The sequence below is a fragment of the Saccoglossus kowalevskii genome, chromosome 17 (genome assembly GCF_978046115.1).
Source record: "Saccoglossus kowalevskii chromosome 17, keSacKowa6.1, whole genome shotgun sequence".
Lineage (NCBI taxonomy): Eukaryota > Metazoa > Hemichordata > Enteropneusta > Harrimaniidae > Saccoglossus > Saccoglossus kowalevskii.
The window spans coordinates 13,985,060-14,005,983 of NC_140657.1; the positions used below are offsets into that span (position 1 = coordinate 13,985,060).

The window sequence follows — 20,924 nt, forward strand, 5'->3', positions numbered from 1 at the left end:
GATTCGAGACTGAGGAGGCTGTAAGACGACCCCTTAGGTCAATCACCATATGCCACTTCTCGAATATCCTCTCTCATCACATGGCAACAAGTCGTTGCTAACTGTTTTCCATTGCCACATGTGGTGGCGCTATTTACAGCTTTTGACAATACAATGTTGACCTGGATACAACTTCCATAGGAAACTCATTCAAATCTCACAATTTCCTTCGTCCAATCAGAGTAGGTGTTTCAAACAACAACGCGCCGCACTGTATGTACCTACATCTTGTAAGAGGGTCGGCAAGTATTTTCGTAAGCTGTAATCAATTGTTTTTATTTTAGTAATAATGTAATTTAAAGCGGGAGGGTCGTCACCTGCGCATGCGCGGGAATTGAGTCCTAAGCGACGATAATAACACATGCTAAAACGCAAAGGCTCATGGGGAGACGCTTATTTTATAAACAATGACACGCTATGGCCATCTGACGCATGCGCAGGTGGCGACTCTCCCGCTTTAAATAAATACGAATTGTAAAATTCGTAGACATGGGCGAGGTGTAAAATGTAATCAGCTATTTTAGTCGTCCGTAATTTGTACAAAGATATTATTTTTTGCAAGCGTATGAAGCATTTTTCACATTATGTGTCGTAATTCGTACGCAATTTCCAATTTTGTTTCTTAAACATAAATTATCAAATATATAAAAATGTAAAATGTAATTAGGAATTTGCTTTATCTGTACAAGTAAAGGGTAAACCCCTATTATTTACTGTAAATACAACTTTTATTTTATTTTCTGTTAAAACGTAAAATGCCTTTTTTTTTATTTCCTGTAACCTGTACCAGCTATACCCCCTTGTCCCCTCCTCGTAATATCTGATGATCAGCAGACAAGGACGCACGAAAGTTTAGATGTCACCACGGTTACTAAAAAAGATGTCACAGAACGCTTGTAAACCAAAACGATATTTGATCGGCCTTCATGTCACTCATTACGTCGCTAGAGGTCGTGACTTCTATATTACCCGATTTCACTTTTTGAAGAAGAAAAACCACCGGGGGTAACAAGACTCGTTTTCATGGAAACAATGTTTTTATTTATTTTTTTCACAACACTATGCACTATACGGGCGGAAGATGTTTACATACACATGACTCCCGTACCTGGTGGGCAATTAGGGACTTTGTAACATCGCCTGACACTTTCCTGAGCACTTGATTAACCGTTATCAAAACGCCGGACGCGGTATTCTTTAATGTGTGGTCACAAGGGACGGCGTAGTTGGATTATTTCATTATATTTAAAGCGCGGTAGTCGTGGCGCTGCGCATGTGCCACATTTGTGTTGATAAACATTGGTTTTCCCACAATCCAATGCGCTCTTCAAATGGAAATCACAAGTATGTATGAGGTTTGACCTGGGCGCGACTTGCACTAATTACCGCCGGTGACTCCTTCGATGCCTTCCAATAACATGAAAATTACTTAATTAAAACTTGGAAACGTCTCAGTTCGTACTCGTTGATCTGCGCAACAGTCAAAGTCGTCATATTTGTTTATATGAGACCCATATCTCGCACATGCGCAGCGCAACGACTACTACGCTTTAAGCCGAGATTATCGTATCGTGTAAATTTATATTTCTTCGTATAAACAAATTGTTCATTTAATTAAAGTTTATTTAATTTATTAAAATTAGTTTTATTATTTTTTTTTTGCGTATTTACTGTTAAATGCTATTTTGAGGTGTACATGGCTTGTCTTGACTGATTTATAAACCTATTTTTTTATTTCGATAAAAGGACTGTGTTGTCGGCATATATGACAGCGAATTTATAGCGCCGCCAACGGTTATGATACTCTCAGTTATACCATACGGCTAACGGTGTATGCAACCAAGGGCGGATTTCGAGGGGCGACCGGCAATGCCTTCATGATCAACCATATGTGTTGCATTGCCATGTAAGTATAATTATTATGTTCGCATTCCATGCCCCAGACCACAGGCGCTCGGAACGTTTCTTGGATAATAAAAAATGACCTAAAGTAGGGTCGGCATAGTTAGTGCCCCAGACTAGTACACGGAAAACTATTTTTTTTTTTCTGAGTGAACTCTCATCTCTCAATCAAGATGGCGTTTTACCATGAACATGTTTGTTTACACGGTGAGTGTGAAATTCCATGCTTCTTTCTCAATATCTAAAAGCATATTCTTTTTTTGTTTGAAATTGGTAAAATTTCTCCATTGAACATACTCAAATAAACATACTCAAAAAGTAGTTACAGACTATGTATCAATGACATTTACTGGCGTGCTTTTGTTTTCTTACAGTGTCAGTCATTGGTAACTTCAGAATTTACGAATATTGTTAAGGGCGGTAGTCGTCGCGCCACGCATGCGCGAAATATATGGGTCTCACATAAACAAAGATGGCGACTTTGGCTGTTGCGCAGATCAACGCATACACACTGGGACGTTACCAAGCTTTAATTAGGTATTTTTAGGTGATTGGAAGGTATCGAAGGAGTCACCGGCAGTAATTAGTGCAAGTCACGCCCAGGTCAAACCTCATACTTGTGATTTCCATTTGAAGAGCGCATTGGATTGTGGGAAAATCCATGTTTATCAACACCAATATCGCACATGCGCGGCGCGACGACTACTCTCTTTTAACAATATATATGATATTTTCCATAAAAACGCTTAATGTTGAGATACGAAAATCAGTTTGCGGACGACAGGAGTCTGTGACGTTTCACAAAATCACAATAACCAATGCAAGCTCTAGCATATCCAAGCTGGGAAATTTATACACCATATGCGGGATAAGAGGGATACTAGTACAAAGATAGGGGAATTTGAAGATTATAAAATCAAATCCATATCTTTTTTCATATAGTCTAGTCGAAATGATGACTTTAGAGTCAAATTCAAGAAGGGTATCAAGATATGAGGCAGAACAACTTGGTTCTGTGTTTTCTATATATCGTACAAAGATACTGATGAAAGGAATGTTGATGTACCAACAAACTTTATAGTGAAAATGAATGATCACGTGTCCTTTACGTGTTCTCAAAAATTGTTCTGCAATATCCTAAAAAATATAACATAGCAGTATTTTAGAAGTAGAAGGAATACATGATAAGACATAGCATTTTTGGGGGGGTTGAGCACTTGGATTAATCTGATATTAATGAGCCTTTATATGATGTTATATGCATCTTTAATAGATATCCAATATAAGCTGGGCAAGTCAATAGATTTTTCTGGATTGGAAATGAATTTTGCTTGTTGATGTTGAATACTGACATTCTAATTTTAAAATAAAAAATCTTGCACGTGATCTACATATTAAAGAGGCTGACCTGCGCTTGTACGGTGTCAGATGGCCATAACCACAGTCAGCCGGCGCACACGTGATAATAAAATAACTACGAATGCAGCATAAAACTAAATGAGAGACAAGTTGTGAAACGCGTTTCTAAACCAAAAATTGATACTAGTATTCCAGCTCAGCAGCCAATCAGCTATGGACTTACAGTCAGATGACAATTTCGGTTTCAAATACCCCAGGAAAGTGTATATACTAGTATTTTATGGTCACATTAAAAATCGGCGAGGTTATATCATACTCCGCTAACTCGTTACTTGTGTAAACAATCGCAAACTATCATCGACATCAAAGATGAGCTAGACAATGTCCTTATCAGGATTAATTTGGGTTGAAACAAAAGGAAATAAACCAGTTTTAAGAGGCTTAAGTGGCCACTTGATAGGCGTCGTGGCTCCTTCCGTTACTACCTTCCATGATTCAATACAATGATTCTTTGGATTTGTTCAGGTTATTGTATGGACCGTAAGTTCCCTTACATGAGACTTTTACGAACGACTAAGAAGGTTGTATTCATTACATTTGGTATCCAGTATTCCAGAAACTGCATTTACAATCCTTCAGTTTACTACCACAAATTGGTAAACTATTGCATTTGTCTGTTTGCCACGATATATATATATATAGTATGTTTTACAGCACATTATATCACTAGACGTGCTTACATGTAAAGAACTGACAGTTTAGAATGAATGGCTTGCTAAAAATGAACAGGCATATGCATTACTCTGTAGAACCAGAGGTACATTACTTGGGGTTTGCAACTACGGTGACATGATACCAAGATCCCGTTTCAATCTCGCTCTCGCATAAGCGTTCCAACTCAGAAAAATGCGAATGCGCATGCCCGAGGTAACTAGGATACTGGGATGTCCAGGTGGATCAAAAAAGCTGCTCACGATATGACGGGTTACGATAACTATATTTTCCGTACATTTTCGATGACTTGTATTATTTTTTTTCACTATGAATGTGGTAATACATGTTTTATTGTTTTATTACAAACCGCCTATGTCATGTCAGAAGGTCGTAGCATCAGTCTCGCTATCTACGAGATGAGATTTGAATGAAATCTTGACATGATGTCACCGTACAGTACTATGCGCGTTGCAAACCCCAAGTAATGTACCTCTGGTAGAATACAAACATGGTTTCCGCCTCAAGTGCCATGGTGCACCAAGCCACCGTAGAGGCCGATAACTACCGGTAGTAATGGGTCCAGCATTGTGATTGGTCATAATCAAGTTTTCATTCTGTGTTCTATTTCGCGGTCGTTCTATAAGTAAAGCAGGATTTTTCTTTTATTCTCGTAAATATAAAACTATTTCTTTTGTTACACAAATAGCGAGAAACACCAGAACCATCTCATCCGAATTGATATTAGAGCTCAACGATAACTGCTAAGTTTTAAATAGAATGGCAAACAATAAAAAAGTATATAATCACCAGATAGTCGATACTTTATTCCAAATAAATATATTTCTATAAGAAAGACAATGAATATAATCTTAACATGAAAATAAATGAGAAATATAATCTTATTTTAGATATCTATTATTATATTTCCTAACCTAGATATGTATTATCCTATTTATTTATTTAATTACAATTAAATACATAAAGATGGAAGAAGAATAAAAATCAAGCTATATAAATCATTAGTCCGGCCTGTACTCCTTTGGAAGATGAATAAAACTGATAAAAATTAAAAAAGACTCCTTTCAATACCAGTGTTTGAAGAAAGCACTGCAAACATTCTGGCCAAACATCATCTCAATAGAGGAACTTCACAATACACCAAGGATAAGTCAAGAGGTCAGACAAAGAAAATGGAAATGAAAAGGAAATGTTATGAGAAAGCCTGGCAAGTAATCACCATTGTATGATTGCTTTGACATAGCATCCAGATGGAAAAAGCAAGGTGGGCGGTCCTAAAACAACATGGAGGAGAACAGTAGAATTTGGGTGGAGAAAAAGAAAGTTGGGTGGTTGGAAAACTTGGAATGAGATCAGGGAAAGTGCACAAGACAGACAGAATTGAACAAGCGTTATGGCCTTATGTGCGAGGAGGCACGAGGAGGCACGAAGAGGATAGATGAGAGATGGAATACAACAATACCTAATTAGTAATATTCCAACACAAAATTGCATACCAGTATTTATCTAAATCAAATTACAGGTTATTAATAAACTTAAACTTTCGTTATACTCAAAAAATTGAAGACATTTAACAATTATTTTGAATGTTCGAGATGTGTGTAGTATATCCACTAATTAACCCCTTTTAATTTCGAATCTTTGCAGCGGGTTGATGTACACTTTTATTTGTTGAAAACTTATTGTCCGCTGTTAGACTTTGCGAAGGTTTCACCAATGATCAGCGGAAATACCAAAGTTGCTTCAGCAAACACCTAGAAACAAGCATATTTTTTTAAATGTTAAATAATGGTTTCGGTAGAAAAAAAGTCATAGTTTTGTTTTCTAAACATTAAGGATTTCCCAGAATGTTCTAAATTTATATTTTATGCGGATTATATTTAGAAAATACATATAGTTTGATTTTTTTTATCAATATCTTATCAAATCGTAGCAGATTGCCACTCTACCTTGACAGGCGTTGCGAGTGACTTGATCTTTCCCCAAGATACGGCTTCATCGGGCCGTGCACCAGAGTCACATCCATCAAATTCATTAGCTGTATTGATATACACGGCAAAGTCAGCACCGCGACGCTGTGAAAGTAAGGCAAATAAATAAGTATACAATAAATATACACATGTTTATTTCTTTTAATGACCAGGAACAGTTATTGTTTTCTCTTACCATTGAATTAGCATTGCATATGTGGTGTTTACACAATCCTCCGCCTGCTATAATTATCCCTGTGTTGTCAGCGTAAGCTGCATGGTCGTTCATTCTTCGGATATCTGTACATAACAATATTAGTAATAGTAAATAATTACGATGACAGCATCACGACTTTCATGGGTGCAAGCAATGTATGTCATATTGACTTTTTTCACTAAAGTCGTTAATTATTACGAGTATAACACGTCTATAATATAGATAGTTTGATGTGATATGTCAGCTGACTGTAATACTGCTAAAAACACAGTAAGAACGGAGTCTTGAAGTACAATGGTAAACAGCTACGCCATGATAATAACAACTGCACAATGCTCAATTTTAAACTATATTGGTGGGATTGGTCGAGTCGTTTCTTATAGAAGCTCTATTTAAAGCGGGGGTGGTCTCACCTGCGCACGCAATGATAACAATACTCGCTAAAAACGCAAAGGCTAATGGGTAAACGCTTGTTTGTAAACAATGACATGCTATGGCCATCTCACGCGTGCGCAGGTGACAACTCCGTCGCTTTAAGTCGTGAATCGCGTGACCCTACATGATATGTCACATTTTAATGAATGACTTGAGGAATGAATGATGGTTATGTTTCGAAATACGTGTATGGGTTTTACATGAACAATATACAATCAATCAAAAACTACATGAATGATTTAGAAGATAATGTGGTGTTAAATCACGAATTTAATGTTTCTGAATTTGATAGGCCTATTTCTTTGGATGAAATTAGGGAAAATTTAAGTAAATTAAAGACAAATAAAGCCCTAGGACCAGATGGCATACCCACAGAATTTTGGAAAAATGCTCCCATAGAAATCCATGAAATGTTATTTGTTTTATACAACAAGGTATTTGACCAGGGAATCTTTCCTGATGAATGGGGTAGGGGATTAATATCGCCTGTATACAAGAAGGGAAACAAGGATGACCCCAGTAATTATAGGAGTATCATGTTATTAAACGTCATAAGTAAAATTTATACAAGTATATTAAGTAATAGGTTAAATACCTGGTTAAAAACATTATATTGAAATTGTGGAAGAACAAAGTGGTTTCCAGAAACATAGAAGTACATTAGATAATGTTTTCATTTTACATACTCTTGTGGAAAAATATGTCTTTCAGTTAAAAGGTCATTTCTATTGTGCATTTGTAGACTATGAGAAGGCCTTCGATATGGTACATCACTGCTCATTGTTTTACAAATTATCGAAGACCGGTCTCAAAGGCAAATTATTTAATTCCTTATATTCAATGTACCAGCATGTAAAGGCAGCAGTAAAAACTCCCTGGGGGGTAACTAACTACTTTAATATTAGTATGGGTTTGCAACAGGGCTCGGTGATTTCACCTCTTTTATTTTGTTTCTACATTAATGATCTTCATGGGGCTTTTCAACGAGGTCATGAAACTGTAGTTTACCTGTGTGCTTTGAAATTGTGTTACCTATTGTATGCAGATGACCTGGCTCTGTTTAGTAGTACACCTGTTCGTTTACAACGATTATTGAATAATTTGGCAGACTATTATTCAAAGTGGAGACTTACAGTGAACCTTAAGAAAACTAAAATTATTGTTTTTCGGAAAGGGGGTCGTTTAAAAAACAGTGAAAAATGGTTTTGGAAGGGTAAAAGCATTGAAACTGTTTCAAAATATAATTATTTGGGGGGTTATACTTTCCAGTTCTGGAAAGTGGTACCAGGCACAAAAATATGTTTCTCAACAGGCTAGTTTTTGTTTTGAAAAAAAGTTACAGAATCTGAGTGGTATGCCACTTGATGCTGCTTTTCGTATATTTGATTGTAAAAACCTCCCAATTCTCCTCTACGGTAGTGCTATTTGGGGCACACATTCTGATATTAATGATGTGGATGTACACAAATTTTGCAAATATTTGCTAAGTGTTAGTTTTGTTGCCACTAATTCCGCTGTGAGGGGAGAATTGGGTCGGCATTATCTTAGAGTGTATGTAAATGCTGAAATTATTCGTTTTTGGTTAAAATTAATAAGTGATGCTTCTCCACATATTTTAAAAGAATCGTATAAATTTCAACTTAATATGGCAGGAGCAGGTACTATCTGCTGGGCTTTGACAGTTAAAAATCTTCTCTATAAATATGGTTTTAGACATATTTGGATTGACCAATATGTAAGTAATTCTATCGCATTCCTGGAACTGTTTAAACAGAGGTGCTTTGATATTTCCAGACAAGATTGGAGCTCTGAAATTAATAGAAGTCCCAAACTTGTAACTTATTGTAAGGTGAAACATGAATTAACATGTGAGAAATATCTCACAAATATTGGTCAGTCTTATGCAATATACAGAAATGCTTTATGTAGATTAAGGATCTCGTCCCATGTACTACAAATTGAAAAGGGCAGGGCCAGTGGTACTCCACGTAACCAGAGGTTGTGTCCTTTTGGCTGTAGTGTAATTGAGGATGAATACCACTTTACATTAGTTTGTCCCAAATATAACTCCCTAAGATTGAAGTTTATTGCACAGTATTACTACTCCCCACCTACAGAGATAAAGTTTATTTCATTATTTCAGAATCAAACCCCATATATACAATTAAACCTTGGTAAATTTATATTTTATAGTTTTCAAGTACGACCTCTTATGCTTGGAGAGAACACTTAATTATGCAAATGTTATGTATTATGATTTTATATTTGTTTTTCTTGTTTCTGCGACCATTCCAATCTAATTTATTAAGTTTTTATTTGTATCTGTACATAAGGACAATGGCCACAGTACGAAATAAAGAGATATTATTATTATTATTATTACAAATACAATAGTAAGCTTAAAGCGGGAGGGTCGTCACCTGCGCACGCGCGGGAATTGAGTCCCAACCAACGCTAAAAACACACGCTAAAATGCAAAGGCTCATGGGTAGACGCTTATTTGTAAACAATGACACGCTATGAGACCATCTGAAGCATGCGCAAGTAACGACTCCTCCGCTTTAACCAAGCACAGTCTTTGGTTTAACTCTTGATTGCCAGGCTTATGGTAATACGACGTTAGCTTGAATATTCACTACAACCAACTACCACAATGTCGTGTGTGTTTTCCGAAATCGGTGAAGGTAATAATTTTTTGTTTTGTTTTCGTTTTTTAAACTTGTATTGAATAGTTGTCATGGCAATCATCAATAGGGTTTAAACTAACCTATATAACAACTTTTATTTTTACTTTTTCTGAAAATTGGATTTGGAACAATTGTTGATTTCCGAGTCTTTCGCGGGCACGTTGGTCTTCGCGATCACCCAAAAGGACTTAAAACAAATAATTATTTAATTTTGTAAAACAAAAAAGAAGTCCCGACTTTGCCAGTCTAGGATTTGGGGCATAGTATGGATGTAGTGAAACGCATATAAAAATGGAATGGAATGGCTGAATCATTAATTGTAGAACAGTCCTTATTATAAAATGGCCACCGAGATCTCGTTGAGAGTGAGAGAGCCACGAGACTTCCCCCTCCCCCATAGTGTTTCATTCTCTACGTTCATCGCGTCCACTCTTCTGCTGACCAATATATAACCACGGTGTTTGGAACAGAGGACAGGAATGCAAAAACAAGTTACATGATTATCTCGCTCTCAATGAAATATATCGGTGGCCATTTGCGAATGGTGTGTATTTTATACCTTCTACGGTATCCAAGATCAGACCTGGATTTTCATAAGACTTGAAGTATAGCATATCACCGATAGAACCGTCTGTCAATGCTGGGTTAAACACTGGGATGTCATTCTGAAATATATGGTCACATACAATTAATCCAACTTGAAATATATAAGAGTACAATGTGAAATATATAAATCTAAATTTTATCAAACCATGTGTCGTGGTTCCTGTATAATATGGTGTCTGTAGTTCTTGACGTTTCAATTCAATCGAAACGACTGCGGTGTTGACACGATTCATGCTATTATGTTTTCTTTAGATTGTTATTAAATTTTACTTTGCGGTATTTAAAGCGGGGGAGTCGTCACCTATGCATGCGTCAGATGACCAAAGCGTGTCAATGTTTACAAACAAGCGTCTATCCATGAGCCTTTGCGTTTTTAGCGTGTGTTGTTATCGTCGCTTGGAACTCAATTCCCGCGCGTGCGCAGGTGACGACCCTCCCGCTTTAATCGTTTTGCAATGTCACTAACCTTGTAGGCCCAATAATACACAGATTCAGGGTTGTCAATTTCTTTACCAAGTCTTGCAATCATTTTAGAAGGCGTCCAATTTGTACCCTGTACAGAAAATCAAGATAAGAAGGTTTAACATTTACGAGAAAATTATTCAAAGATGCAGTATGATTGAAAACATATATTTTTAATAATATTATTCGATACTCCATACTGAGACAAAATCGAATTGTGATTTATCATCAAATAAAAGTGTGTAATGCTTATTTCTTCAGCTAATTATTATAACATAGAGTACCTGCTTAAAATAAATGTTTAAAGCGCGTTAGTCGTCGCGCTGCGTATGTGCGACATTTGTGTTGATAAACATTGATTTTCAAGTTCCCATAATCCAATGCGTTCTTTAAATGGAAATCACAAGTATGAGGTTTGACCTGGGCGCGACTTGCACCAATTACCTACGGTGACTCCTTCGATACCTTCCAATCACATGAAAATTGACTAATTATTGGAAACGTCTCAGTTCGTACTCGTTGATCTGCGCAACAGTCAAAGTCGTCATCTTTGTTTATATGAGACCAATATATCTCACAAATGCGCAGCGCAAAGACTACCGCGCTTTAAGTTATCACATTCACACAAATCATAGGTACTACGAGGTTATTTAGCTTCCGATTGGTACTTCTGATTGTGTATCTGAACAAAACGTAAAAATGACCTTTTGATTATCTCAATCCAGGTAATGGCACAATTTTAAATGACACCCGGACATGCATTACATAGAAATAATATGAGGTTATTACGAGGATACCTCAAAGTATGCACGAAGACACGGTACAGCTGGAGTATCGACTGACTCGCAGCGGAGGTCGATACGCGGTGTACTGTCTGAGTGCATACTTTAAGGTATCCTCGTAATTACCTTATTATTATACATCTTTTCTTTCCAAGGATACATCATGAGAATGTCGAAATCCAAAAAGTTTAGAACAGAATATGCGAACTTCTTTGTGTTGAGTCCGGTCACAGCCTGGGTGGCAGCCATGTTTTCTTATATGGTAGGATGAAAATACCCCGTAAAATACCCTGTAACTTATGGCAATACGGTGACAGATGTATAATAATTATGGTGTTTTTTTGTTTTTTTGTTTTTTGTGTTTTTTTATATTTAACAGCTTGTTGACAGTGTGATTATCTACTCTGTAAAATAAGAACTACGTTTGTTTAACTTTATTCGTGGAAACTAAAAAAAGGAGGGGAAATTTCATATTAGCTAATTTACATATGTTGGATAATTCAGCTTGGATTCATGGTTATTGTTACTGTTTTAAAAGGCACTCCTGAGGTGTTGACCGGTATAACATTGCATATGGCTCGCACACTATCTCGCTTCGAATCGACTCGTCTAATATGGCGCAGTAGGCCATTCATTATTGTTATGATAGAGGGACACTAACTGGCATAGTTGAGTGCTACTAGTAATCAATATTCCATTCACAAACAATCAAATACTTGTTTTTGCTTTTTTTTGTGATTGTACCCACCTCAGTTTGTTGTTCTATCAACATCTGATCAATGATAGGGTAGATCCATTCTTTAAATTTTCTATAATTATCACTCGGTACAATTAAATTTCCAATTCTATTGAGACCACCTTCAAGAAGTTTTGCCCCAGATAGTTGAAAATCACCAACAGTGGTCGGCCCCATACATTTAATAAAGTCTTCTTCTATTCCACCAGCTGAAGTTACAATGCAATCCACCTGACAATGAGAAATTCCAGCTATTATTATTTTTGTACATTGCCTATCCTCGGGAACAGAGCTACGTCACAGAATGTTCTACGTTGCTAAGACGCGCACCACTCTACCATGTATTTCTATGGGCTTTGCGCAAGCTGCCGTGAAACGCCGATCGAAGAGCCGGTGAAAACAGCTAATGTTAAGGAAACAGCACAAACGCAACTTTGAAGTAATCCCGAGCAACCAATTTTATATATGTTGTACATGTAGGGCTAATCTTGTTAAGGAGAGTTTCAACAACTATTCCAAAGTAAATTTGTGTTTATTTATCGGCCTTTGTTTTTACCGTGATGGTACCCAGGGGGGTGAAAGTACCCTAATGTCACACCGAGGATTGTTCATGCATTGCAAACAAGTGATTGTGTTGAATTCACGAAAGGTTTTTGTTTGATTCAAGTAATAAGACAAGATGTGGTGATCTCTTGATTATGATGTGTACATGTGTGAGTGAATAAAATATAAATTTATCTTCATCGTCACAGGTTCATTTTACAGTCCTTCTTTCAGACGGTGTTTCCTAATTTAAAGGGCGGTGGGCGTCGCGCTGCGCATGTGCGACATTTGTGTTGATAAACATTGATTTTCCCATAATCCAATGTGCCATTCTAACAGTAATCGCGAGAATGAGGTTTGACCTGGACACGACTTGCACTAATTACGCCGGTGATTCTTCGATACCTTACAATCACCTAAAAAAATACCTAATTAAAGCTTGGTAGCGTCTCAGTTTGAATACCCAAGGTTTTCAAACACACTATATATTATGCAAAAAATGGTCCTAAAAGATTGTTGGTTTCTGCTCATCACTAAACACAATTATCTGAAATTTGGACTTCGTTAGGTCAATGTTGCTCACACGATATTTTGTGTTGAGGATATGACGTTTGCGCTATCAGTATTTGCAGTACTTTATCATTTATGTACAACCTTTCAATTTATGCAAAGCATTTAAAATTGGCAGGGACGGGATGGCCATCAGCAATCGTAAATTTGGTACGAGGACAAATAATGTAGATATCCTTTTTAGACAGATAACCAGGAGAGTATATTGCCCTCTACGGTTGGAATTGAGTAGATATGTTCAGAAGTTCGTGGTTAATTTTTTACACTGATAAAAACATATGCATTTCTAAAGATGTAATAAAGTGTATCGGGTAATAGTAATAATAACAATAATAACAATAATAATAATAATAATAATAATAATAATAATAATAATAATAATAATAATAATAATAATAATAATAATAATAATAATAATAATAGCTATTGATTTTATATAATCAAGTTGTGTTAGACAGTGTGATTAGTACAAAACCACACAGGACCTTTCTGTTTTTGAGTTATAAATCACTCCAAAGTATACTACATTGCAAGGTATTCTTGGGGCAGCTAGTTTTCTAATGCCAGTGTTCTTGTGTTAGATAATATTCAAACAATGCGTACGAAGATATCATTTGCTCATGGCCTACAAACACATCACACTTTTTTTTTTTTTTTTTTAATATTTTTTTTATTATTTTTTTTATTACCCAATGTGGGTAACACATCACACTTACCATGTCGTGCTGCACCAGGTACCGTATATGTTCACGAACACCGCTGGACATCAAATTTGATGTGAATCCTAAAAATATCGTACAATTCGTTTTCTTTTTCTTGAATGGATATGGAACATCGGATACGTGTTGAATTGGTTCAGCTTTCTTTTTTATCTGCAAAATAAAACGACGTAATAGACAATTTCGCCATACAAGACTTCTGTCCATTAGCTAGTCCAATCACAGGGAGGTCCAGTAACTATGATCAACTGTACGCAGTCTCTGTAAGCTGGGGGGGGGGGGGGGTAGGTATCGGCTAGTATGTAGTGTAAGAGCTCCGCCAGCTAACATTTTCTAAACTCGAAAAAACAATCAAACAAATTGAAAAATACCAGCTTGAAGATTATTGGTTGCTCTTTCAATTTCGCCAAAGCCTTACCTATATTTTACCGATATCTGCAGAATAAATTAAGAAAACTACACAAATTTACATTTATGAATAATTAACGTTTGCCTTGAAAGCACCGCACAGTTGGAGGCGTGGCTTATTCAGAATATGTTAACAACCAATCACAAGACTGGTTACGAACCACACCGAGTTAACGACTCGGTTAGCTTCGTTCAACTGGTTCGTAACCACATGTAAGTGTTACATATTGTCATCTGTGATGTAAAATGTCACGTGACGTAAGGTCTTCAAACCATACAACTTATTCAAGTTATTGATGCATAGTATAGTTTTATCTTACCATTTTGTTGATCTCTTTGACTGCCAATCCAAAATTTGTCGCTTGAAATCCCGAAGTTGTATAACTTTCCAGCAAGGCCTGGTAATCAATGCCTTTATTGAAGTCATAACCCTCGACTTTTACTGAATCTTTAGTGACGTCCTTAGTTTTGCGAAAAACGGTTCCTTGCGCCCTCTTGATTGCATCTGGTAAGTCCGCTGAATATGCCCTTGCGGAGACCAACGACACGTGTCGTGGCAGAACTTCAAGTTGTTTGGTGGACTTCCCTATGAGTCGTGGTATCAATCCAGATCGACATCTAATTGCGTGAATACAAGCTGCATTCATAAGAAAGCAATTAAGAACGGGTATTTTTTTGGTTACCAGCCAAACCTCACATTGTGCCAAAAAAGTGCCCCCCTCTGTATTACCAAATGTCCTTTAAATATTATAGCCCACGCAGTTTCGCGCATAATGACCATGTCAACATCATCGCCCTGTTTCGTGATCCAAACATAAGGTCGAACAAAGGTCGTGTACAATGTTCATATTGATTTCTCTTCAAAAGTGATAAACATATATTTATATATATTCGTCTATTTTCACCCAAAACGTGCACTACAATGACGTGTTTGGGGCTGTAAAATTGTTTACTTGAATGGACATGATATACATTGCATTTACCTTGATTTGCCATAATGTCCTAAATGGTTTAAGACCACGTACCAGTATATTTACGCCTGTGCATTAAATGTATAAACACATATATACACATACAAACATGGACACATTGTAAACAAATTTACCATTTTCCGTACACTGCGAGATCCCGCGTTATGCGTGAAATAGAATGTAAAACAGGACAAACAAAGGTCGTAGTAGCGACAAACATGGTGTAGGTTTCGACAAACGCGAAAATATTTTTGGGGATATTTCCATGCTTAATAATATTCTGTACACATTTATTGTCTATTTCGATTAGGTAAGGGTATTCAAACGCAATATTTCTCTGTCAAAGATTGGCCGGTCGATGTGAGCTACGAAATAAAGAAATTCGAGTTCAAAATCAAATCGTTCGATTTTTACGGCAGACGTTCGGCGCGCGTCTTTCAAGCAACCAGCGAGATCTCGCAGTTGAACGGAAAATCACCTATTGCCTGAAAATGTATGACACGCTGAACAAATTGCAAAGAAAATGGTCTTTAAATATGCTCAATAAAAGACTACTGTGGAATACTTTATTTTCGCTGGAATTAATTTTCGCTGAAAAGGCTTTTTGGGCGCTCTGTATGGAATTTATTTTCACTCATTTTTGATGAGTTGAATGTGAAATATTGGAAAAAAAAATATTTTCACGGAATCATCTCGTCCGCGAAAATAGCGAAAATAAATTCCAGGCGAAAATAAAGTATTCTACAATTACATTTGGTTTTCATATTTTAGAAAATATACCTGATCCTGTAATGGTTATTAGTTTAACAAAGTAATACTAGTGTGACAATTTCTCGCCATCATGGGTGTATCAGTGGTGCAGTGGAGGCAGAAAATGTTTTGTGCAACCCGTACAAAGAATGCAGAGATGTGACAGCGGCAGCCATTCAGGTGAGACCGAAAGATTAGACCCAAGTCTCGCTGTACGATTGATGCTATTCTTTAGTTTACTATCTTGTGGCGATGTTGAATCGAACCCTGGTCCTAACCCCAATAACCCCGCAAAAGGAGGATATAATACTAGATTACAACAGTCGACATTGTCTTTTGGTTCAAACACTCAGGAATCATCAACGCACGTACTAGAAACAAACTACGCGGATCTGAATATCGTATTTCTGAAGATTTTTCGCCTATGGTTCGCAAAGCAAGATGAAAACTAGGATCATTGCTAGTGAAGGCAAGAGAAGACGGCAAGAAAGCGTCCATGAAATATGATAAGCTATTAATTGATAATGATATTTATGTGTATGACGACGAAACTGATGAAATTAAGCAAATTAAGAACACATAGAGGTATGGCCAAGGCCAGTATATGTACCCAAATAATGTTACTAATAGTTATATTCACTCATCTACTTTGTCATGTATTGCATGTGTGGAATGTGAACGGTCTGAAAACTAAATGCACCAATCCTGACTTTCTGCTATTCTTATCTAAATATGACATTATTTTTCTAACTGAAACATGGAGCACACCTGAAAGCAAATTTGAAATTAATGATTATGAAAGCTATCACAATTCACATATCAAGCGCATGCGCTATGGTCGTACTTCTGGTGGCATTAGTATCTTATATAAAACAGGGTATTTTAATGAGATGAAATGTTTAAACAGTGAAGCGACTGCTAGTATTGTCTGGTTTCTTTGCAGCACTGGTGATTCGAAATATTGTTTTGGCATTGTTTATTTTTCACCCCAGTATTCTAGCAGTTATTCTAATGAAGTAAATTTTCAAATTTTGGAGGATGAATTGGCAAATAATATATCTAAATATCCGGAATATAAATTTTTTTGTTGTGGCGACTTTAACGCCAGAACGGCAACGGAACCAGACTTTACTGAACATGATAACAGAGATTTTTTGCTGATCAAGTAAATATACCAGAACCAGAGTTACCAAAAAGGTGTAACTGATTACGTCCTAACATGTTATGACAATTTTGAACTGTGTAGTGATTGTTCCATAGTTGATAGACCCGATTCTGACCACTTACCAATCACATTTAGACTGAAAACTCTAACCCAAAATGAGAACGAATCCTCAATTGAGGGCAGTATTTTTACTAGATATAATTGGAATGTATCAAAAAAGGATCAATTCCATTCATTTTGGAAAGGTGAAACTGCAAAGCTCTTGGTTGCAAGATTTCACACTTTAGCAAATATGGGAAATACTATTGAAGCTGCTAATATTTTATCTGATTTGTTATTTAACGCGGCTGACGGCATGAAACGTAAATGTAAATTGCCACAGACTATAAGAAAGTTTCATAAGAAAAGTAATTGGTTCGACGATGACTGCAAATATATGAAGCAACAGACCAGGAAAGCCCTAAATCAGTTTCGAAATTGTAGATCTGTTGTTAATCTTGAAAACTATATTACTCACAGAAGCAATTATCGTATATTGCTAAGGGACAAAAAGAAACTATTTAACAATCTCAAAAAACGTGAACTTTACATCTCTGCAATCAATCCGAATACAAAGGAATTTTGGAATTTATTAAATAGTAAGAAAAGTGGCCCATCTACAAAAATCCAACCAAGCGCATGGCATGTTTATTTTTCTCAACTCTTTACGAGTACAGATTTGAATTATGGGAATGAAAGTAACATGTTTTTAGAAGAAGTTCAAGACTATCTTGATAATTTATTAATTTTGCCAGAGTCAAATGCAGTTATTAACTATCAGATTTTAGATCAAGCCATTACAATTGTGGAATTGGAACATGCCCTTAGTCGGTTAAATGCAAATAAGACAGCTGGTATTGATGGTTTATCGCCGGAAATATTTAAGCATATTCCTATGATTTTTAAACAATTACTTGTTAAACTGTTCAATACAATAATTAATACTGGTATATTCCCTCCACAATGGGTGCATGGTTTAATTATTCTTGTCTATAAGAAGGGTGAAAGAGATTTAGTTAATAACTATAGAGGTATTACATTATTGCTTTCGATTACAAAAGTTTTCAGTGATATTATATATCATCGTCTGCTTAAGGGTCAACTTGCACTATCCTATTGTGGAAGAACAGGCTGGTTTCCGTAAAAATTATTCATCAGTTGACAATCTATTCGTTTTATCAACCATTATTGGTCGTTATTTGTCATTAGGAAGTAAATTATACTGCGCATTTATAGATTTTGAAAAGGCATTTGATAGGATTAACCACACCTTACTCTTTTATAAACTAACAAAATCGGGAATGGGTGGCAAACTATTTAAAGTATTGAAGTCCATGTACCAAGATATCAGGGCATGTGTTCGCTCCCCAGTAGGTATTTCTGAATTGTTCAAATGTGAAGTAGGAGTCCAACAAGGCAGTGTTTTATCGCCACTCCTTTTCTCTTTCTCTGTAAATGATCTTGGCGAATCAATACAACACAGCCACGCCGGCGTTTATATAACGCCTATAAAATTATTTTATTTGTTATTTGCAGACGATTTGGCAGTTTTTAGCTCTTCCATTATGGGTTTACAACGTCTTCTGAATAATTTGGATCTATATGCAAATAAATGGAGACTAAAAGTTAATATTGATAAATCTAAAGTAATGGTATTTAGACGTGGGGGCAGATTGAAATCAACTGAGCAATGGTGGCTTGCAGGACATAAACTAGAAGTTGTTTCTTATTATAATTATTTGGGTATAGTATTGTCGAGTTCTGGGCTTTGGAACTATGCCCAGTCTAGTTTGGCCAAAAAAGCGTCAGGATCGTTGTTTGCGATTAAGAAAAGTATTTCGCAATTTGACGGTATTGATGTAAATATTGCATTTAAAATCTTTGATGGTAAAATCCTACCAATTTTAATGTACGCTAGCGAAGTATGGGGCTTTCACAATGGCAATCAAGTTGAAATTATACAAAACAAATTCTGTCGATTTATATTGAAAGTCTATCATAATGCACCAAATTTGGCTATAAGGGGGGAGTTAGGTAGGTTTACTATTAAAACGTTTAGACTTATTAGGATTATTAAGTACTGGCTTCGCATTTTATCAATACCCCGACACAGACTGGTATATTTATGTTACATGTTTCAGTACCATGAAGCAGAAAAGGGTAAAAAGTGTTGGGCCCTGAATTTAAAAATGTTACTTCTTTCTTATGGTCTGGGTGAGGCATGGTACAACCAAGGGGTGGGGAACTCTGAATACTTTGTTAAGCTTTTCAAACAGCGATGCTTGGACATTGATATTCAAAATTGGCAAAGTGGACACGAGCTATTTCCGAAGCTGTGCTTTTATAGAAAATTTAAATATATATTTGGTCAAGAGAATTATTTTAAAACAGTCCAAAAAGACTGTTACAGGGAAGCCTTGTGTCGCCTAAGAATTTCTGCCTTTGTCTACATATTGAAACTGATAGAAAATTCCATAATACACGCACAGAAAGAGTTTGTATTTTATGTAATACCAATTGTGTAGAGGACGAGTACCATTTTTGCATTATCTGTCCGTTTTACCAAGAGTTGAGATCTAAATACATTCCAAGTTATTATTATACACTTCCCTCACCCGAAAAATTTATATCACTATTAAAATTACAAAATGCAGTAATCTTGCGTAACATTTCTAAATTTATTTTTCACGCCACAAAAAAAAGTAATACAATTATTTTGGTCTGACAATTCATGTTCTTTTCATATTTTCTTGTTCTTTTTCAGTCACTGAAAAATGACATTGTCCTCTGTAACATGTTATATAATTACAATGAGTATTCCTTGAGGCCGGAGGCCTACAGTATTATGAATAAATGTATTATTATATTTTAGAAAGAATATTATTAATATCCATTACATGAACTAAAAAGCATGTGAAGGCCGCACATTATAAACATCCTACCTTTGCGATGGTTCCAACAGACATGAAATTAAAACTGGTCTAACCTGTGCTTCGATCCATCTGGGGTGTTAAACACTCACAGCATACGTATTCGTGTATAAATATAGCTCAATATAATCTCACCCAGTAGAAATCACCGACGCAGTAAGGAAATAGTTCTGTTTAACATAATGGTTATTTAAAATTTTAAATTCGACATGATCAAAAGAATAAAAAAATTATCAATTGAGAAATTACTTAAAACATATTTTCGTTTTTGTTTTCTTTTTTTTTTGAGGCTTACAGACATTTGAACGATTATTTTTACGCAAACTGAGTTTTTAATATATTCCACAGTTTAGTATAACCCATATTATAAAGACATCTTTGGATTTGCAGATCCATTTTTACAAAACCAGCATAAAATTAGCACTGTATTCTATTCTATTCAATTATTCTATTCAACATATCTACTGGTAAATAAAATAAAGCAACTAAATGTTTAAGGTCGTCATTTCAATAACAAACACAATAGTCTTTGACAGAAACTATCTAACTCATTCCAGGATTCTGACCAAAAAGCCACACGTGGAAGCACAATGTCCACCTAAACACTGATTTAAGGTATAGATGCAGGTTCGTGGGCATTTGGGAGTGAACTTTTTTTTTTTTTTTATTAGTCAAATAGTCGCAGCATTATGAATAGTGGAACATACTCAAAAGACGATTTTAAAATATAGAAAACAGGTACAAACATTCTCTCTTTTGAATGCTTAGCAAGATTTAGCAAGGCTGTACATAAATAATAAAACAGAAACATGGTGAAAAAAAGTAATGACGTGATCTCCATATTATGCACTATATTTAACTTTTTACAAAACGATAATAGGTTTAAATTTGGAACTGTTACA

The 20,924-nt window shown here is 35.9% G+C and overlaps 1 protein-coding gene across 1 annotated transcript; it reads right to left on the bottom strand.

The window, feature by feature from the left end:
- Positions 1-4,812: 4,812 nt before the first annotated feature.
- On the bottom strand, positions 4,813-20,189 carry LOC144344945 (deoxyhypusine synthase-like). The gene is made up of 10 exons (XM_085492470.1): positions 20,035-20,189; positions 15,151-15,206; positions 14,488-14,804; positions 13,757-13,912; positions 11,940-12,158; positions 10,414-10,500; positions 9,901-10,006; positions 6,199-6,302; positions 5,982-6,107; positions 4,813-5,786 (listed from the first exon to the last, which is right to left on the bottom strand). Exons 2-10 carry the CDS (start codon positions 15,161-15,163, stop codon positions 5,712-5,714), a joined length of 1,203 nt encoding a protein of 400 aa, XP_085348596.1. The 5' UTR covers positions 15,164-15,206; positions 20,035-20,189; the 3' UTR covers positions 4,813-5,711.
- Between the last annotated feature and the right edge of the window lie 735 nt (positions 20,190-20,924).